A 16,461-nucleotide genomic window follows, 5' to 3' on the forward strand; every position below is an offset into this window, starting at 1 on the left:
TTGCCATATATTAACAAGTCTGCAGAGAAAAGTAGCACAGGATAAATACATTAATTAATTCTTGATTTTATTTAATGTCTCCTCTTGTATCCTCTGCTCCAGCTGCAGTCTCCCGAGTCGTTTGCAAAGAGCGTTCAGGAGCTGACCATCGTTCTGCAGAGGACAGGAGACCCTGCCAACCTCACAAGCCTTAGACCACACCTAGAGTTACTTGCCAACATTGACCACAACCCAGGTTTGCTTAACAGTACTCATCTGAGTGAATGCTAATGAGGCTGAATGATTCACGCTTGTCAGAATAGAGAGCTTGTGCTGTTCTGCAAAGATTAATGAGAATCAAAAGAGAAGAAATTAGGCGCACTGTGGAGCTCGCATTTCAAAACGCAATTAACAGGCACAACAGAGGAGATTAAAATTATTGGTTCATTTCAATTATGTCAAGCACATGCTAAGTTCTGAGCTTTGCTACCAGAGTGAAGTATCTCTTTTAAACAGACCGTGTTGTTGATCTGTGTGCAGATGCCCCGGCACCGTCATGGGAGGAGCTGGAAAGTGTGATGCTGGCTGTGAAATTGGTGGTTCATGGACTGGTGGAGTTCATACAGAACTTCAGCAAGAAGAGCCACGATGCCCCGCAGGTACACAGTAATATAATTAAAAATAACAGAGTGATGCAAGAAATTAAATTGTCTGAAGGAAATGTAAGAGATCAAAAACAGTGGAAAGATGCATACTAAAAAATAGATCAAGTCCAGGCGGATTATTGCACGAATAATAAGAATTATTATATATATATATATGAGTACATTCTAAATAAATTAATACTTGTACAATATCTAAATAGCAGTATGTTATAAGTACTAAATTTGGTCATAATCCCCAACAGGAAAATGTATGATGAAAGATATGATGCTTGTGTTTTTAACTCTTTTACCCTTTTTTACTTAAGTTCCCTTTTGATAAAATATGTTTGTTTTTTTTATTCCGTTACATTGGGTTACTCACTTCTTGCTACTTTTACAGACACATTTAGCTTTAAACTCTTTTTATATTCAGCTGAGCTCACACACGACAGTGATTGTCTGGTGCGTAAAAATAAGATCGCCTACTAATCAATCATAGCACCGCAGATGGAACGGAGGTTTATGTTTTGGACAATAAATGCATGCACGCACACACGATGCAAGCTGTGTCCAAGCCTCTCTTTTTTTCTTATTGTTTGGTTTTAAGAGATTAAACAGTGCCTAACAGCCAATATTTGTCTTTGTCTGATTCTGGTTATGACAAATACCATGCACTTCTCATTTGTTTTTACTTGTTGAGGGCCTGTTTGAATGTCATAGATTGATATAATACACTTCATCTAATGAAGTTACTCGATACTTAAGTAGTCAAGTACTCAAATGGTTATGTTTATGAGTACATTTACTTCTACTTGAGTCAATACAGTTGTAAAGTAACAATGCTTTTACTTGAGTATTTTTTTATTTACCTCACCCACAACTGCCTGTTTGTGGGCTTTCACTTGTGACATCATTTATTTTGTCTGGCACAGCGTAATGTTTGATATACATTGTTAAATTGTCATCATCATCTATTGTAATGAGTGGAAGCAGTCTTCAAATAAAAAAGGAATCACCATGGATTAAGTTTGTCAGAACACTGTATAAACATTAACTTACACCTTGACATGAACTTCTGATCATCATTAAGGGTCACCCACGTTTTATTATAATTATCACAACTTACGGCTTCAGTCAAAGAATCATAAGTTAATATTTTATCAAAGACTCAGATGCATTAGAGTTGAGAGTTATTGTGTTTTGTATCTGTGCATTTTGAAGCCTCAGGCCAACAGCAAGTATAAGACCAGCATGTGCCGAGACCTCCGTCAGCAGGGAGGCTGTCCCCGAGGAACCAACTGTACATTTGCACACACACAGGATGAGCTGGAGAAGTGAGCGCACACTCACACACACTTGCTCAAGATAGAAAATAACTCCAATTTCTGTTTTATAACTGCAAGATGACACTCTATCACTCTATCTGTATATGACTAAGAGCCATAATTTTAACGAAATTGCATAAATATCTACATTACATGAGGATTTGTAGCTCATGATACAATCACTCTGCCCTGTAAAAACAAGCTTTTAGAGTTTGTCTCATCTGTTACTACACAGCCTCCCCCAAGCGCCCCTTCTTAAATGGATTTGATCTGTTTAATCATATATTGGTTTGCAAGAGATCCTCAGCGCAAATGTCCAATCACAACATGTTTATTAAGATGTTTTCCTGGAAGCAAAATATAACCTTGACTCATTGTACTGATTTTCCCCATCGTCCTTTCTCAGATTTCGACTGAGGAACAAGAAGAGCAGCAGCGTGGGGCGTGCGTTTCCATTAGCACCAGGGGTTATGGGTAAAACCTTCACTATGGAAGGTAACATCCACACAGATCTGTCTGCAGGAGTGGGGCAGGGGCTCAAAGGCTCAGGGGAGAACACGACCTCCCTGACGGAGGGAGTGCCCGGCCTGGCTCACCCCCAGCTGATCTCCAGAGGGGCTGACATGATGGAGGAAATGAAGAGAGCGGTGCCAAATGGATCCAGTGGGGCTAACGGGTCCAACGGGCTACCAACCAGAAATTCGTCAGGGTCAACTGAACAGTAAGATTATTCCTCCACCAGCCTGATATTACCTCCAGTTTAGCATTTCTGTTTATGTGGACCCAATACATACTTTTACACATAGTTGCTTGCATGAAAGTATTAAAAAAAACAACTTGCTTAATTGTTTACTTTTACTGTATTTGTATTCATATTTTATATTTTTATATACTGGGGCCCGAGCACCAAACAGTGCACAAACCCCCCCCCCACAAAACCCAACAGGAAGTCAGCCATTTTGAATTTTGTGCTCATTTTTAGCTATATCTAGACAAGTGCTTTTGCGAACTTGTCCTGCAGGATTAATCTGATCGACCTCAAATTTGATGTATCCAGTTTTAACCCCTTAGTGATGAAAAGTTATCAAAGGTCCGTGCAAAACTTTTATGGTTTTCCTGTGGTGCAGCGTAGAATTTTGATGTTTCGCCATAATACATGAAATTGTTGCAACTTTAGTGTACATTGTCCGATCTGCCTGAAACTTCATAGGTTTGATAAGAGTCCCACCCTGAACACATCTCTATGACAATATTCACTTGTTTTATTAGTGCAGCCTACTGGCAACAGGAAGTTACATGTTTTACATTTTGATACGCACCTCCTTGCTGGTTGAACACATTCAGCTCAAACTTGGTAAGAAAAGCCTTAAGACCTTGATGATGCCTTGTTGTGAAGATTATAGGTTTTCCTTGAATGCCGTAGGTAGTATGCATGCCAAACAGGAAGTTTCTCGCTGCACCACCTACTGGCAACAGGAAGTAAGCCTTGCCATACCATTATCTTTTAATTTTTAAATGAAATTTTCATGGTTTGGTCTACAAATAACCACAATCGCATGGAATTTATGTGCCCTCCAGTACCACCTAGTGGCTGCTGGAATTACTACATTGTGTGAAATATCTCACTCCAGGGTCCAAACTCTGCGTGCATTATCCAACGTTCACAGAAATGAACGACTGCTTTAGCTGGAGTCCCACCAGTACCGCCAACATATGTGGGGGTGCAAGGGCCCTTTTATCACTGCCTGCTGGTTTAATTCATCTTAAAGCCATATGGGTCGATTTCAATGACGTGCTGATATTATCCCTATTTTCTGTTATTCACATTAGAATTATTCTAATAAAATGCACATTTACAAGTAACTACATCTGTGAATTTGCTCACATTGGATATTTGCATTTGATTTTTACAGAGAAGTGATGTTGGGAAGGTCTGATCTTAGATATCTCCAAATCAACGGGCGGGGCATTCACGTGTTTATTCTCTCTCTTTATGTCATCTCTCTTTCTGTTAGGAAGCCCATCTCACCTCCCAGGACTCCAGTCAGCCACTCTTCAGCGTCGTCTCCCTTGACAACAGTCGGGAGAGGTGATGGTGGTGCTCCTATTCCCAAACATGGTCAGTTCGTACTGCGTGCACCACATCCTTCTCAGGCGTCAGAGCTGTACTTTCAGGAGCCCCACTCTGCATATGACACACCCCATTATCAACCAACCTGTGAGTCCATATTTCAATAAAGACTATACTAAAAAAGGGCTTTATTGTTGTCTTAGAAAAGTGCAAAAAGTTCTCCTCTTCTCTTTTTTTTTCTCTTCTCTTCCTCTTCCTCTCCAGCAGGTTCCTACTACCAATCTACTCTTCATCCTTCTCACAAACCCTGCATGGCTCGCTTCCTTCGATCCTCCAATGTCCCAGAATCCTCTCTACCACCCTCAATTGGCCCTCCGCCATCTTCCTACCCCAGTGACCCTCAAGCGCCACACCCACCTTCCTCCTCTTCTTCGGGGTACCCACCACATGCGCCAAGAGATCGCATGGGGCCTCCTGCCTTCCATCCCCACCAGCCTCAGTATGGGCCTCTGGCTCCGACTCATGGTGTCTACGCTCCTCTCTATGACAGCAGGAGAGTATGGCGGCCTCAGGTGAGCTGTCTTTTGATTATCACGTTTCCGTGTTACAGCTATTCTCCATTGTATACACACAAAAGATGAAACTATGCAGACAATTCTGAAAACTTGAAGCTTATGTATCAACAACAGGACTCCCTTTTGCTAAACTCTAAGCACAGTTTCAGTCTTTCTTTTTTTTTTAACTTTTTATCTATTAATGTTTTTACATTATAGGGACAATAAGTAGCAAAACAAAAAAATAAAGATTTGGATTTGAGTTCAGTGTTTAGTTTTGCAAGAGAGTTGTAGAGTTTTGACAAAATAGTTAACTCTTTTTAGTTTTGTGTTTAAGTTTAAAGAAACTTAACTTAAGTTTCTGGAAATATGTGTTTAAAGGATTGGGGGAAAACTGTGATGTTGTGTTTCTGAGTTAATCTGATCATCCTATAACTTCAACTGATTCTTATCATCAACAGCTGTACCACAGAGAGGACGCCAGGAGTAACTCACTGCCTCCAGAGGTGCTGCATTCCTCCGTCTACCAGCCTCCACTCAGGGAGAGATTCAACTCTCTAGACAGCAACTACTGCTCTGGAGCCGAGCACCGCGCAGGGCTACACAGGGTAGGCGAAATAATGCACAACTTATAGCATGGCCGGGGGAAATGCTCACCTCTGATTGGCTTGAAGGATTTATTTTTAGATGAACATGAACATACCTCTGATGTAACTGCTGCATCACTGGTTTAGTTTAACACATATATCTGTTAAAAATTGGGCTGCAGCTTCTCCCGCTTGTTTGAGTGACGTTATTCCAATGGTAATAGTATTGCAACCACAGCATCTATTTCGTAACATCTTAAAAACTCTATATTTTAATTATTCTGTACTCTGAGCCAATTGAAATATAAAGCTTGTCTCGACGTCATGAAACATCTCTTGTGTACTTTCCAGTAAATCCAGTGGACACATCTGTGTTAATCGATGTTGGTCTGTCTTACACCAAACAGATTTACAGCTGCATCCCTTTCGGCAACATTTCCTGTCCTTCGGTTTCTCTTTTTACTCCCACATATATCCTCTGACCTCTGCCTTCCCAGCCAGCCACAGAGCTGCAGTATGTAGCTTCAGCCTCCTCTGTAGTCCTCCCACTTCTCACCCAAATCTGTTTCTGCCTCCCCCACTCTCTTCTCTCACTCTCACATCATCATATAGTATTACCAGTATGACTGCTACCATACTACAGTTTATTTTACCGATAATGCTGTCTGGCCACCATACCTGTGATAGAGATTATTCATACAAACAAATGACAAATAAAGTAAAATAAGTCTTAAGAAAGAATAGTTTCTAGATCTTTCTAGATTATTATTTCTCAGTTGTGCAGGAGAAAACAAACATTTTATTATCACTATACAATGCAATAGTCCTGCCTTCCACCTGTGTGTACATTATATGTTGGGAAAGACGATGTTGCATTATACAGGAAGCTAATACGGAACACTAATAACTGTAAGAATATTCATTTTGAATTAACAACTCTCTAGAGCAGTTTTTCCTAGCCTTTTTCCTTAAGGGACCCCTTTTCTATCGCTGAGTAAACTAACAAACCCTGACTAAGTAATATTGCATATTATATATTCAGTGAATAACATAACAGTACAGAATAAGTGATAAACTGTACAATTAACCCAAATGCCTGACTGTAGAGAGTTTGTTTAAAATGAGTGAATATAATGAATTTTAAGCAGATTACTTCCTGTGAATATTGCATCAGAGGTGAGTTTTCCTGACATTTGTGGGAACATTTTGTAGCTTTGTCTGTTATGTATACATATTTTATTTTTTTAACAATCATACATACGTTTTAGGCATGTACATTTCAAATGCATTTAAGTTAGTTATAACTTATATAAATAAATAATAATCTAAACTTTAAAAACAACAATTTCATTCAGTTTTCTTTTTATTCGGAAATGAATGAAATGCTAAGGTATAGACCGACAGATTTCTTTTTCAAAAAATTTTCTTACACCCCTTGAAATCAAGAATGTTTTACGGCCCCTCATAATGCTTCTTCGAACTAGGGGTCTGGGGTCTAAATAAAAAGGGAACATTAGAAGTTTGCGTGTTTTTAACTAGAGATTTGATGTATTGCATTATATTGTACAGCTGTTTATGCATTTTATGTTCTGCAGTGTTCTCTCGACCTAAACCCAACATGAAATGCAATAAAAGCACCTAAAATTGGGGAAAGATGGAAGCAGACAAGACTCGATTTTACACCTAACTTAACTGAGAACCTAAAGTATTTTTTAAGTAATGTGTTTGCCAGCAGTCTGCTTTGGCTCCAAATGGCACTCGGTTTTCATTCATGGCCTCAGTCAAAAGTGTTTGCTACCTGATAGTTCTGGATTTGTGGTTTCAAGAATGTCGGTACAAGTCGATTCAGAATATTTGAAACAGTTTCAATACTCGTTTCCTGCAGTATCAATACACCGGCACGAGCTGCTCTTTCTTACTCTTATTGTCAATGAATACTACAGTCATGCTGCTGCTCTCTGCTACTAACCAAGAAAAGAAAAGTCACCATTTTCATGTTATGGCCTTATTATGTTTTTATTTTAGTCAAAATTTAAAACTCTATACCCTCAATTTTATTACAAAATACTATCAAATATCAATATTTAGAAATGTCAGCATTGTGACATTACATTGTGTTGATTAAGATTGTTAAATATATTATTATTATTTTAACACAAGTATCTGTATTCTTTACTCTTCCTCACTCTTTATGTATTGTCCAACGCTCCCTTGTCAGGATTACGGCCGTGTTCCTCTGGGCTATGAGGATCTGTTCAGAAGAAAGCAGGAGCAGTGGGCTCACCATCACCACCATCACAACGCCAACAGGCCCTCCCAGTCCTCCCCCATCTTCACCATCGATTTTGGAACTGAGGTAAAAAGCAAATAAGAGAGACAACATACTGTACACAAACACACAGAGCATTATTAAGACGTTTATAGGCATGAGCATGACAAATAAAATGCCACCATGACCAGTAGTGTCACCGCAGCCACTTGAAAGTGAGAGTTATCAATTGCTTGTGTATTTTACAATTTTTAAAATATGTAGGATTTAATTTCTATCCCAAAAGCTTGCGCTTCAACTGTGCCCAATGCTATTTAAGTGGGAGATAGTTGCTAAGCAACTGTGGAGGGAGATATTATAGCAATGCACAATCGTGGCATGTGTGCATGTGTGGGTGTGTGTGAGAGAGAGAGAGAGAGAGAAAGCGAGAGGAGAGACTTAAACAAGCAGTGACTCAGGCTTTCGGCTGAGTAAAGCTTTGTTTAACGGCACGTCAGATATGTTTTCGTTAAGACATGCAATGCAATGACTTTTAAGTGCTTGCCTACTGATCTGAATTTAATTTTGATGTCTCTGCATGACAAGCATGAGCAAACGAGAAAGACAGGATATTTCTATTTAATGATGTCCAGTGTTTGCCACAGGGATGGCAGCAAAGTGGCAGCATGTCAGCTGTTACAGCGAGAACATAAATTCAATATTCAAATTCAGATTCAAAAAACATGACTTCCAAACCCGTAGGCATGGAAGGCAACCGCCAAAAAACTCTCACTCGACTGCAGGAAACTGCACTTCAAAATAAAAGCTCTGTGCTGCAAAATTACTGTACTTTAAAAAAAAAGTGTGTTTTTCATAAACTTGACATGATTGCCAGTCACTTTCAGTTTGGACTGCAACACACCAGTTGGGAACCACTGGTATAAGCTGTATGAGCTCTCTCTAAAACTGATACCTTATATTTAATATTCACTTAACATGTGACATTAGCAGCCATACACACTCACATTCACACCTCTGGGAAGTTTAGAGTCTCCACTTAATCTGCATGTCTTTGGACTTGGGAGAAAATTGGAGTTCCTGGTAGAAAACACATGTAGGCATGTAGGAAAACGTGTAAAGCCTCTACAGTGTTCAAAGGTGTGCATCGTCTTTAAACATCTCTCCTCTTTTAGCATGTGGAGAGCAGTGGAGGCCAGTGTGTGGGGTGCAGGTTCAGAGGTGAGGAAAGCTTAGCGCGCTACTCTCCGTGGTCCTGTGGAACCATCGGCCCCTGCCTCAGTCCCTTTGAGCCCGAAACGCTCGCACACACCTCGGCTCACTCCTGCTCAGAGCACTCGGTGAGACTCCTCATGCATCCAAAAGTAGGCGCAGAAATCCATCTGAAGACTTTTTTTTTTCATTTAAATTTCTCTGCGCCAGTGTGTGGTTGTGTTCAAACAGCGTCCATGTTTTCTCATGCAGGAGTTGGACAGTAACGGAGGTGGAGGCAGTGGCGTTAGCGGTGGTGGTGTTGGGAAGCGATGGCTGCATTCATTAGATCACTACCGCCGCTTGAAAGATGAGGACCCGATCATTCCCTTTAGTGAGGGGCCCATTATCTCCAAGTGGGGAGCCATATCCAGGGCGTCTCGAACCGGCTACCACACCACCGATCCTATCCAAGCCACGGCCTGCCAAGGCAGCGCCAACACCACCCCCATCAACTTTAAAGGTTAGATGGGATGAAAGTCCTTAATTATTCATCATGATGATTGTTTATTTGTATTTTTTGGTTGGATTTATTTTATTTAATACTTTTTTTTGCTTGTTTATTTTGAAGTCTCTAAAATAGATAGTTTGATAAAAATATGTATTTCTTTGTCTGTTAATGCATTTATTTCTTTATTTATGAATTTCTTTATGTCTGTGTTTATTTAGCATTTATGTTTTAATATTCATTACTGTATTATTTTTTTATTTTTAGTACTTGCGCATGTATTTCTTTCTTTCTTTATTTATTCATTTATAATTCCATTTCCATAATTTATTTATACTTATGTCATTTTCATACTCCATACTGTTTTTTGTTACAGAATTTAATAATGTTGCTTGGATTTTTTTCTTTCTCCAGTTGTTAACATTTTTCTTTCTTTGGTTTTCCTTTTAAAGATTACAACCACCACTTGGATCACAGCGACTACAGGTGGAGCTCCAGAGGATCAGACTCTTCCAGCCACTCCAGTTTCCTAGAGAGGTAAATGGTGTTCGCACGCACTTCCGTATTTTTTTTGTCTTAAATCTTTTTTTAGAGTCTTATTTTCCAGTGAAGAAATTATAGGAAAACACATGGGAGGAAGTAAAAATTTAACAGGACACAATTCATATCTTTAAATTCACAACCTGCTAAAAAAAAATTGAAGATAATTAAGGCAATGTCACAGCACTGGTTAGATTTCTCTCTGCTTTAAACCCCAGGGCACACATGGAAATTTATTCCTGATTGTTGTTAACACATTTTCTCCCACTCGTCCTCTCTCATCCCTCTCTCCGATCTCATTGTGCTGCAGTCATTTCCTCTCTGTGGTCAGACTAAATATAGTGCTGCTAGCTGGTCGGTAAAAAACCCCACTAGGAAGTCAAGAAAGAGAGTCAGGAAAGCCCTCTCCACTGATCTCTCTCTGTTGCACAGAATGTTTCCCAATATATTGACCTGCGATTTTAAGGACCATTTTAGTATCACAAAGAGATGTATTGTGTCCATTTACCAGGCTATTAATGCACAATGTCATAATTGTAATGTGATACAAATTATTTACCGATGCCAAGAATGTTAACACCAAGAAATTTACAATTTAAATGAACTTCACTAAAAAACTGTTTGTACCTCTGTGTGTTTAAGTGAGCAGCTTTGTGCATCAGAGATACACTGCCGTCGCACTTCAATAAGCAGTGGAGAGAAAATTGTGTCTGATCTGCAAGCCCGTCAGTCTGCCTACAGTCGGGATCGAGGACAGGCCGAGAGCGAACCTGACCCGGATCGAGATATTGAGCTCGAACTGTGCGCTCTTGACATGGAGGATTCCGACCACCAGGAGATCAAGTCTCAGGTTGGTATTATACTGTTAATCACCCCAGAATGACGCACCATGTAGAGGAAGACACATGGACACTTTGTCTGTGTTGACTCTTTGTTTCTGAAAGGATTTTTTTGAAGCTTGGAGCACAACATTTGAAGTAAAAGATCTCTGAAAGGATGACTTCAAACCCTTAAACCTCTCAAATGGCCATTTGTGTATCAGGTACTCACCTTGTGTTAGATTGAATTTGAGAAGACAATCCAAAAACGGAGAAAAGTTTTGATGAATTGAGGTCAAAGGGGTTAGTGTGTGACAACATTGATTCTTTGTTCACCTGGGGCCTGCGAAAAAAATGTCTCCATTAATTCAACGTAACACGGGGTGAGTAACTGATAAACAAATGGTTGTTTGGGGGTTAAAGTATTCCTTTAATAAGTCCACCTGAATCTCATCTTCCTTTTCATCTTTGCCTCTCAGGAGTGTTTAGACCTGGCCACCCCGCAGTCTCAGGATGCTTCCCACCTCCTCCCCCCACCCTGCTCCTCTCCCCTCCTTGCTTCTCCTGTGGAGGAGCACTCCCAAACAGAGGGTCCTTTGACAGAAAAGATGGATACTCACCTGCTGAAAAAAATGGCCTTCAGGTGATTTACCATGGTAACTGGTGCTTCACAGGGTCACGCTGGGTTCACACAGGATGCGGAAGCACCCTGATATGTTAATTGCCGCGCAGCCACCCGTCGGCAGTTGCCTGGCCAATCACACCAAGAGTGCTTTTCTTCGTGCCGGTCAGCAGCGATTCTCCTTCTCTGCTCCTTTCTAATCTAATGGAGAGCTCTGCCTCTCTCTTCCTGTTCCTACTTGCTTGTGTGTCTCTGCCTGCCTGTCTCTGTATGTCTGTTTGCCCCCTCCTTCTGTCTTTAGACATAACTGACAGGTCTTGTGGAAGCACTGGATGCATGTTTTATCATTTATCATGGTGAGATCATGTATATTACATGTATGGTATCCTTTATATTGCTCATAATAGAGTATTTAGTGTATTTTCCTGCCAGATCCGCGCATGGCTTGTGGAAAAAAAAATAGACCATATGTCGAAACTATCACTGCAGATCGTGAGCCTGCCGCGGAGTTCAGGGCTGCGGCACATGCAGTGTTAATGATCCGACTGCTCAACACGGGAGCCAAAAGCAAGCAGCCGGCACTCCATGAAAAATCTGTGTACTTCGCCGCCGTTCCGTATCCACTGAGAACCCAGCGTCGGTCAGTCAGTTGTCTTTGACTTGACTTTGATTTCCCTCTTTTTCATCCCATTCTTTCTTCCTTCCTTCCTTTCCAGGAAGTCTCTGACTCCTGGAGGGTTGGTCTCAGGAGGTCTGGCCGTCGGCAAGCTTGTGCTGCGGACTGGACCTCCTCGACTGGGGGATGCTTGTCCTGAAACGCCCGGGACAGAGATGCTGCTCAATGGGAGCTAAGGGGACACAAAGTCAGACACTGACCTGCGCCGAGCTAGAGCTGAGTCGCTTGCCCACAATCAGATACTGGTTAAAGGGAAAACCATTTAATCCCAGCCTTCATATATGTCAATCATATGCCTAAATAAAACTTGACACATATGGGTCAACAGTGTATGCTGCAGCACATCGTAAGGGGCAAGAGAAAACACGTTGTCCTGCCTCGTAAGTGGTGATTTTCACCAATGTACAGCTCCACAGAGAATTTAGTGATATCACTGTTTATGCCCAATAAGGCACATGACCAGTTTGTCCTTACAGTAGATGCTGAACTTGTGTCCATGTTTGCAGTTTCTACCGCAGTCACATTTAGGAGAAAGACTGGGGGTTTCACAGCATCTTCACTAAATGGTTGTTCACTTTACACGACATTGTACTCCTGAGGTTTACACACTGTCTAGTTTGTTGTCATTCAACATGGCCGACAAAGACAAACTTTTTAATGTTGTTTCACATGCTCCGTCAGACTGCAGAAGCTTATACAGTTGGTGCCACTTTTCGTGACTCTTTGTCACTTGACTTTTAAATCTTTTGATTCTATCTTTCTCTTTTCCTTCAATTATTCTTTTTTTTTGTGTAGCGTGGATTAACAGCAGGGACTGAGATCCCAGTATTTCCTATTAAAGTTAGTGGTCATCCCAGTACTGACATTGGGCACCTGGGATTGTAACCCAGTGATGACAGTGTCCAGTATTGAGTGAGACCACTGTAGGCAGCTAAACAACTGCAGTCTAATATTAATGATCAATTGGGCACTTTTAATTGACGTAAATTGACGAACACTAAAAGTGCTTCATTTTGCCACTGACAGGCTCAGATTGTTATTCTAAGTGTCTGACAACATTATGGAAAGGATCCCTGCAGAGATAGCCCTTTTTGTGAGAGAGTAAGACCCTTTTTCTTCAACCATAAAACAGCCCAGAAATTAGTTTTGCCAACCTCACCAGACTACATTTAAACAAACTACTATTATCATTGTAAAGCACACTTCATTAATAAAAATGTGTATATCTGTAGAGATTCTTTTTCTAATGTTTCCACACACTTAGAGTAAAAATCTGAGCCTGTCAGTGGCTCTTTAAGTGGACGTAAATTGACGTAAATTGACGATGCACAAATGTCCATTAATGTTACATTGCAGCCCGTTACGCTGTTGCTGGCTGCAGCCCTCGAAAATTGTTGTCTCCATTAGTCACGTAGAAACAAGAATAAAGAAAAATAGGGTTGAATAGTACTAAAGTTACCCTTTAGGCATTTGTTTCCATGAGCAGACTCACATGGCAATGCCCACATCCAGCTCGATGCTACTGATTTAATGTGTAGCCTTTTTTGTAGTATTTCCCGAAACATAAAAAGATACATAAACATTTTAATAGTGACAAAAAATGAGCAGCGCACTCCAACCCTCAGAGAAAATTTAAAGTAAGTGCAGAAGAAAACAGAGGTCTTCTTTATATGCTGATACGCAAACAAGCTCTATCTTTTATGAGTCATAAGTTGACCTCTGGATTCCTTCGACTGTCATGAGATCTCAGAACACAACGACACACTCATTCACTAAATTTTAAAATAATGCTTTATCACTGGAGGCCGGGGGGATGACAACAAAGTAAAGATTTGTGCACACTTATGTAATCCTTTGAAACAAGGAAATTGATTTAATTTCTTTTAAGAACATGGGGAAAAGGCAATGAGCAGCTTTACAAAACATGGCCCCAAAATTAGCCAGAAATTAATCGAAAAGTTAGAAGAAGAAGAAGAAAGTTATCATAAGTTTAAAAAAGAGAAAAGTAAAAACAAAAACAAACAAGAAAATGACCTGAAAAAAGTGCTGAAAAAAAAACTTTTTCTGTAAATTAATTTAAAAAACTAATTTAAAAAACTTTTTTTTTTTAATTTCTTGCAATTTGTGGGACATTTCTTGCAAAATTGCTCATTGCCTTTTCCCATGTGTTTCTGAAAGAAATCATACCCATTTGCTCAGGTTTCAAAGGGTTAACTACCTTGTGAAAGTCATCTGAATGCAGCAAAAGAAAACTGATGTTGATTCAGGTTTCATTGGGTTAATCTAAACTTTACTATACTGCATAAATAAAAACTGCAACATTTTTGAATTTTATTTTCATCCGGAGTTCATTTAGTAGATTTAAATACAAGCCACATGAACTCACAAACAATCTTTTTAAAAAAAACTATTGTTTTATCTTTGTGTGCCTGTATTGGTCCTGGCATTTAATCCTGCTGACTGTAAATAAGGAACAATCTCACTGCTCTTTCAGACACACAGATACACACACGCACACATGTGCACACATTACACCTGCGCACAAGCTGTCATTCACACACAGTTGACACAAACATGCAATACAGTGGCCTTTCTCTCCTTGGTGTTGTACAGACGTAAACATCGGGCTCTACAGTGACTTTTGTCCACACCCACTGATAGACCCCTTTCCTGTTTCACAGGTATTATCTTTCATGAAAACTGGAAATCACATTTTTGTACGCTCATGGCATTTTCTGTGCTTTCCAGTGTGGTCACCTTATTCAGAGGTCATGCATTTCAAGCTGAAGCCTACAAAAAGCGAGGGACACCACTTCCTGTGTTTTGTCACGCTGTTATCTTTGTTTAACTTTTTAAAAAGTTTCTGTTACTTTTATTTCATGCATTGCTAACTTCTGTGAAGTTGTTTGTCGGGGTATTTTGTATCAGGATCTTTGTTACCCTTGTTTTGTTTGCTATATTTTGCATCGCGGAGACGAAGTTGATCGTCTTGTCTGATGTTTCTCTGTGTTTGCTGATGCGTTGCCAAAAGTACGCTGTGTAGTTCATTTTGTGCAGTATGGGTGACTTCTATACAGTCTGGCCTTGCCTCACTGCTTTTTACAGATATGAGGAATCTTGTCATGTGTGGCTTTGTCTTATTAATGCTTTGAAACGTGGGCAAATAGGCTTTATTTATTTATTTTTTTAATTTGGCAATGAGCAACTTAGAAGAAATTATATCGAAATTAGTATAAAATACAGCAGAATTACCTGAAAATTATGAAAATAACAACAACAAAACAAATCGGGAAAGTAAAAGAAAAGTGAAGTAAAAAAAATCAAAGGAAATGACCTAAAAACTGCTTTAGATTTATAATAATTCTACAAGAATAATTTTAAATACATAATTATGTATTTAAACATAGTTCTCTGGACATTTTTTCAATGCTTTTTGAAAGCAGTTTTCTAAATCTACTAAATTCTTGCAATTTGAAAGACATTTCGTGCCAAGTTGCTCATTGCCTTTGTCCATCTAGGTTTCAAAGGGTTAATAAATACTAGGAAAACATTAACCCATTTTAGATTTACAGGATTTAAAGTTTGTTTACACCCTATTTTAAATCTTATGAGATTTGTGTAGAATGAGAGGAGGAGAGCTGACTTATATTTGAAACCTTCCCAGCTTCCTCTTTTCTTTTCCCCTCACCTAAGATACTGTAACTTTTTAGAAATCTCAGATTATACATTAAATCCCATTTTAGAGGATGGTAGAATGACTGTGTGTGTGTGAGGACTGATTACTGAGTTTCAAGTTGTTCACAAGAATGAACATTGAAATCATGGGCTGGCAACCTTTTCTAGGTTTCTCTCCTATCTTCCTTTCAACATGTGCTGGGAGAAGCATGTAGACAAAATAATACTCTTTTTAAAATTCTGTCTTTTTTTCTGACATGAAAAGATGAGGTAGCACAGGGATTTTTGCTGCTCCAAGTCGTGACATTAGCTCAGCTTTCTACTGTCGCTCTGCATCTGTTTACAACTTCACCTTTGAATTTATGTAAGTGCCCTGTTGTGTACAGTACAGTACAATCAATCCCTGCAATTTTTCCTGCAGCTTTTCATATTCCTCGACTGTAAACTTGTGTGAGGAGGGAAAGGCTCAGCCGAATCGAGGGGTGAGATACTTCTCGTGTAGTTCTGATTTGTTCCATTAGAGGAGGCTAGATCCTTGTCCGTCTGAATCGCTCAGGGAAGACTTCAGTTGCTTTTTCTATATTCATCACTTAAATATTCTGTGGAAGTGTTTACCTGGATTTCTCTTGCTGATAACTAACCCATTCACCCAAAGCATATCTGGGTAAGAGATTATATTGTTTGCCGGTGTTTACTTTGCCAGTGTTTTCTTTTGCATCTCAGTATCAATATTGGCTTTGCTGATCTTGCTCCCCTGGGAAAGGGCTGGGCACTATGTAAAAACAGTATTGTGAGTATTGAAGTGATACTCCCCGTTTCCTTTAAAGTGTCTTAAGAGCACTGCTGTAGTGGCTAGTTGCACTGCACTAATTCCCTCCCCATCACTGCCAGTGTCGCCCCAACTTTCCTTCACCCCATCCTCCCTGCATCCTGCGTTGTGCATGCGATATAGTCCCTCTTGTGATGGCGGAGGAGTATTGATGATTCTGTAGTTGTGATACAACA

General features: G+C 39.8%; 1 protein-coding gene across 4 annotated transcripts in view; it reads left to right on the plus strand.

The window, feature by feature from the left end:
- The window catches only part of rc3h2 (ring finger and CCCH-type domains 2), a 28,893-nt gene extending 15,123 nt beyond the window's left edge, over positions 1-13,770 (plus strand). For 2 of the 4 annotated variants that reach the window (XM_042509064.1, XM_042509065.1), the window contains exons 7-20: positions 103-235; positions 520-638; positions 1,845-1,957; positions 2,355-2,669; positions 3,964-4,166; positions 4,284-4,591; positions 5,035-5,181; positions 7,379-7,516; positions 8,602-8,790; positions 8,891-9,140; positions 9,578-9,662; positions 10,308-10,515; positions 10,963-11,126; positions 11,822-13,770. In XM_042509064.1, the coding sequence (XP_042364998.1) occupies positions 103-235; positions 520-638; positions 1,845-1,957; positions 2,355-2,669; positions 3,964-4,166; positions 4,284-4,591; positions 5,035-5,181; positions 7,379-7,516; positions 8,602-8,790; positions 8,891-9,140; positions 9,578-9,662; positions 10,308-10,515; positions 10,963-11,126; positions 11,822-11,957 (2,508 nt within the window). In that variant the 3' untranslated portion in view covers positions 11,958-13,770. The remainder of the gene's footprint in view (positions 1-102; positions 236-519; positions 639-1,844; positions 1,958-2,354; positions 2,670-3,963; positions 4,167-4,283; positions 4,592-5,034; positions 5,182-7,378; positions 7,517-8,601; positions 8,791-8,890; positions 9,141-9,577; positions 9,663-10,307; positions 10,516-10,962; positions 11,127-11,821) is intronic. The other 2 variants (XM_042509067.1, XM_042509066.1) reach the window with 2 other exon arrangements.
- The last annotated feature ends 2,691 nt before the right edge of the window (positions 13,771-16,461 follow it).

This window comes from Plectropomus leopardus, chromosome 20 (assembly GCF_008729295.1).
Source record: "Plectropomus leopardus isolate mb chromosome 20, YSFRI_Pleo_2.0, whole genome shotgun sequence".
Taxonomy (NCBI): domain Eukaryota; kingdom Metazoa; phylum Chordata; class Actinopteri; order Perciformes; family Serranidae; genus Plectropomus; species Plectropomus leopardus.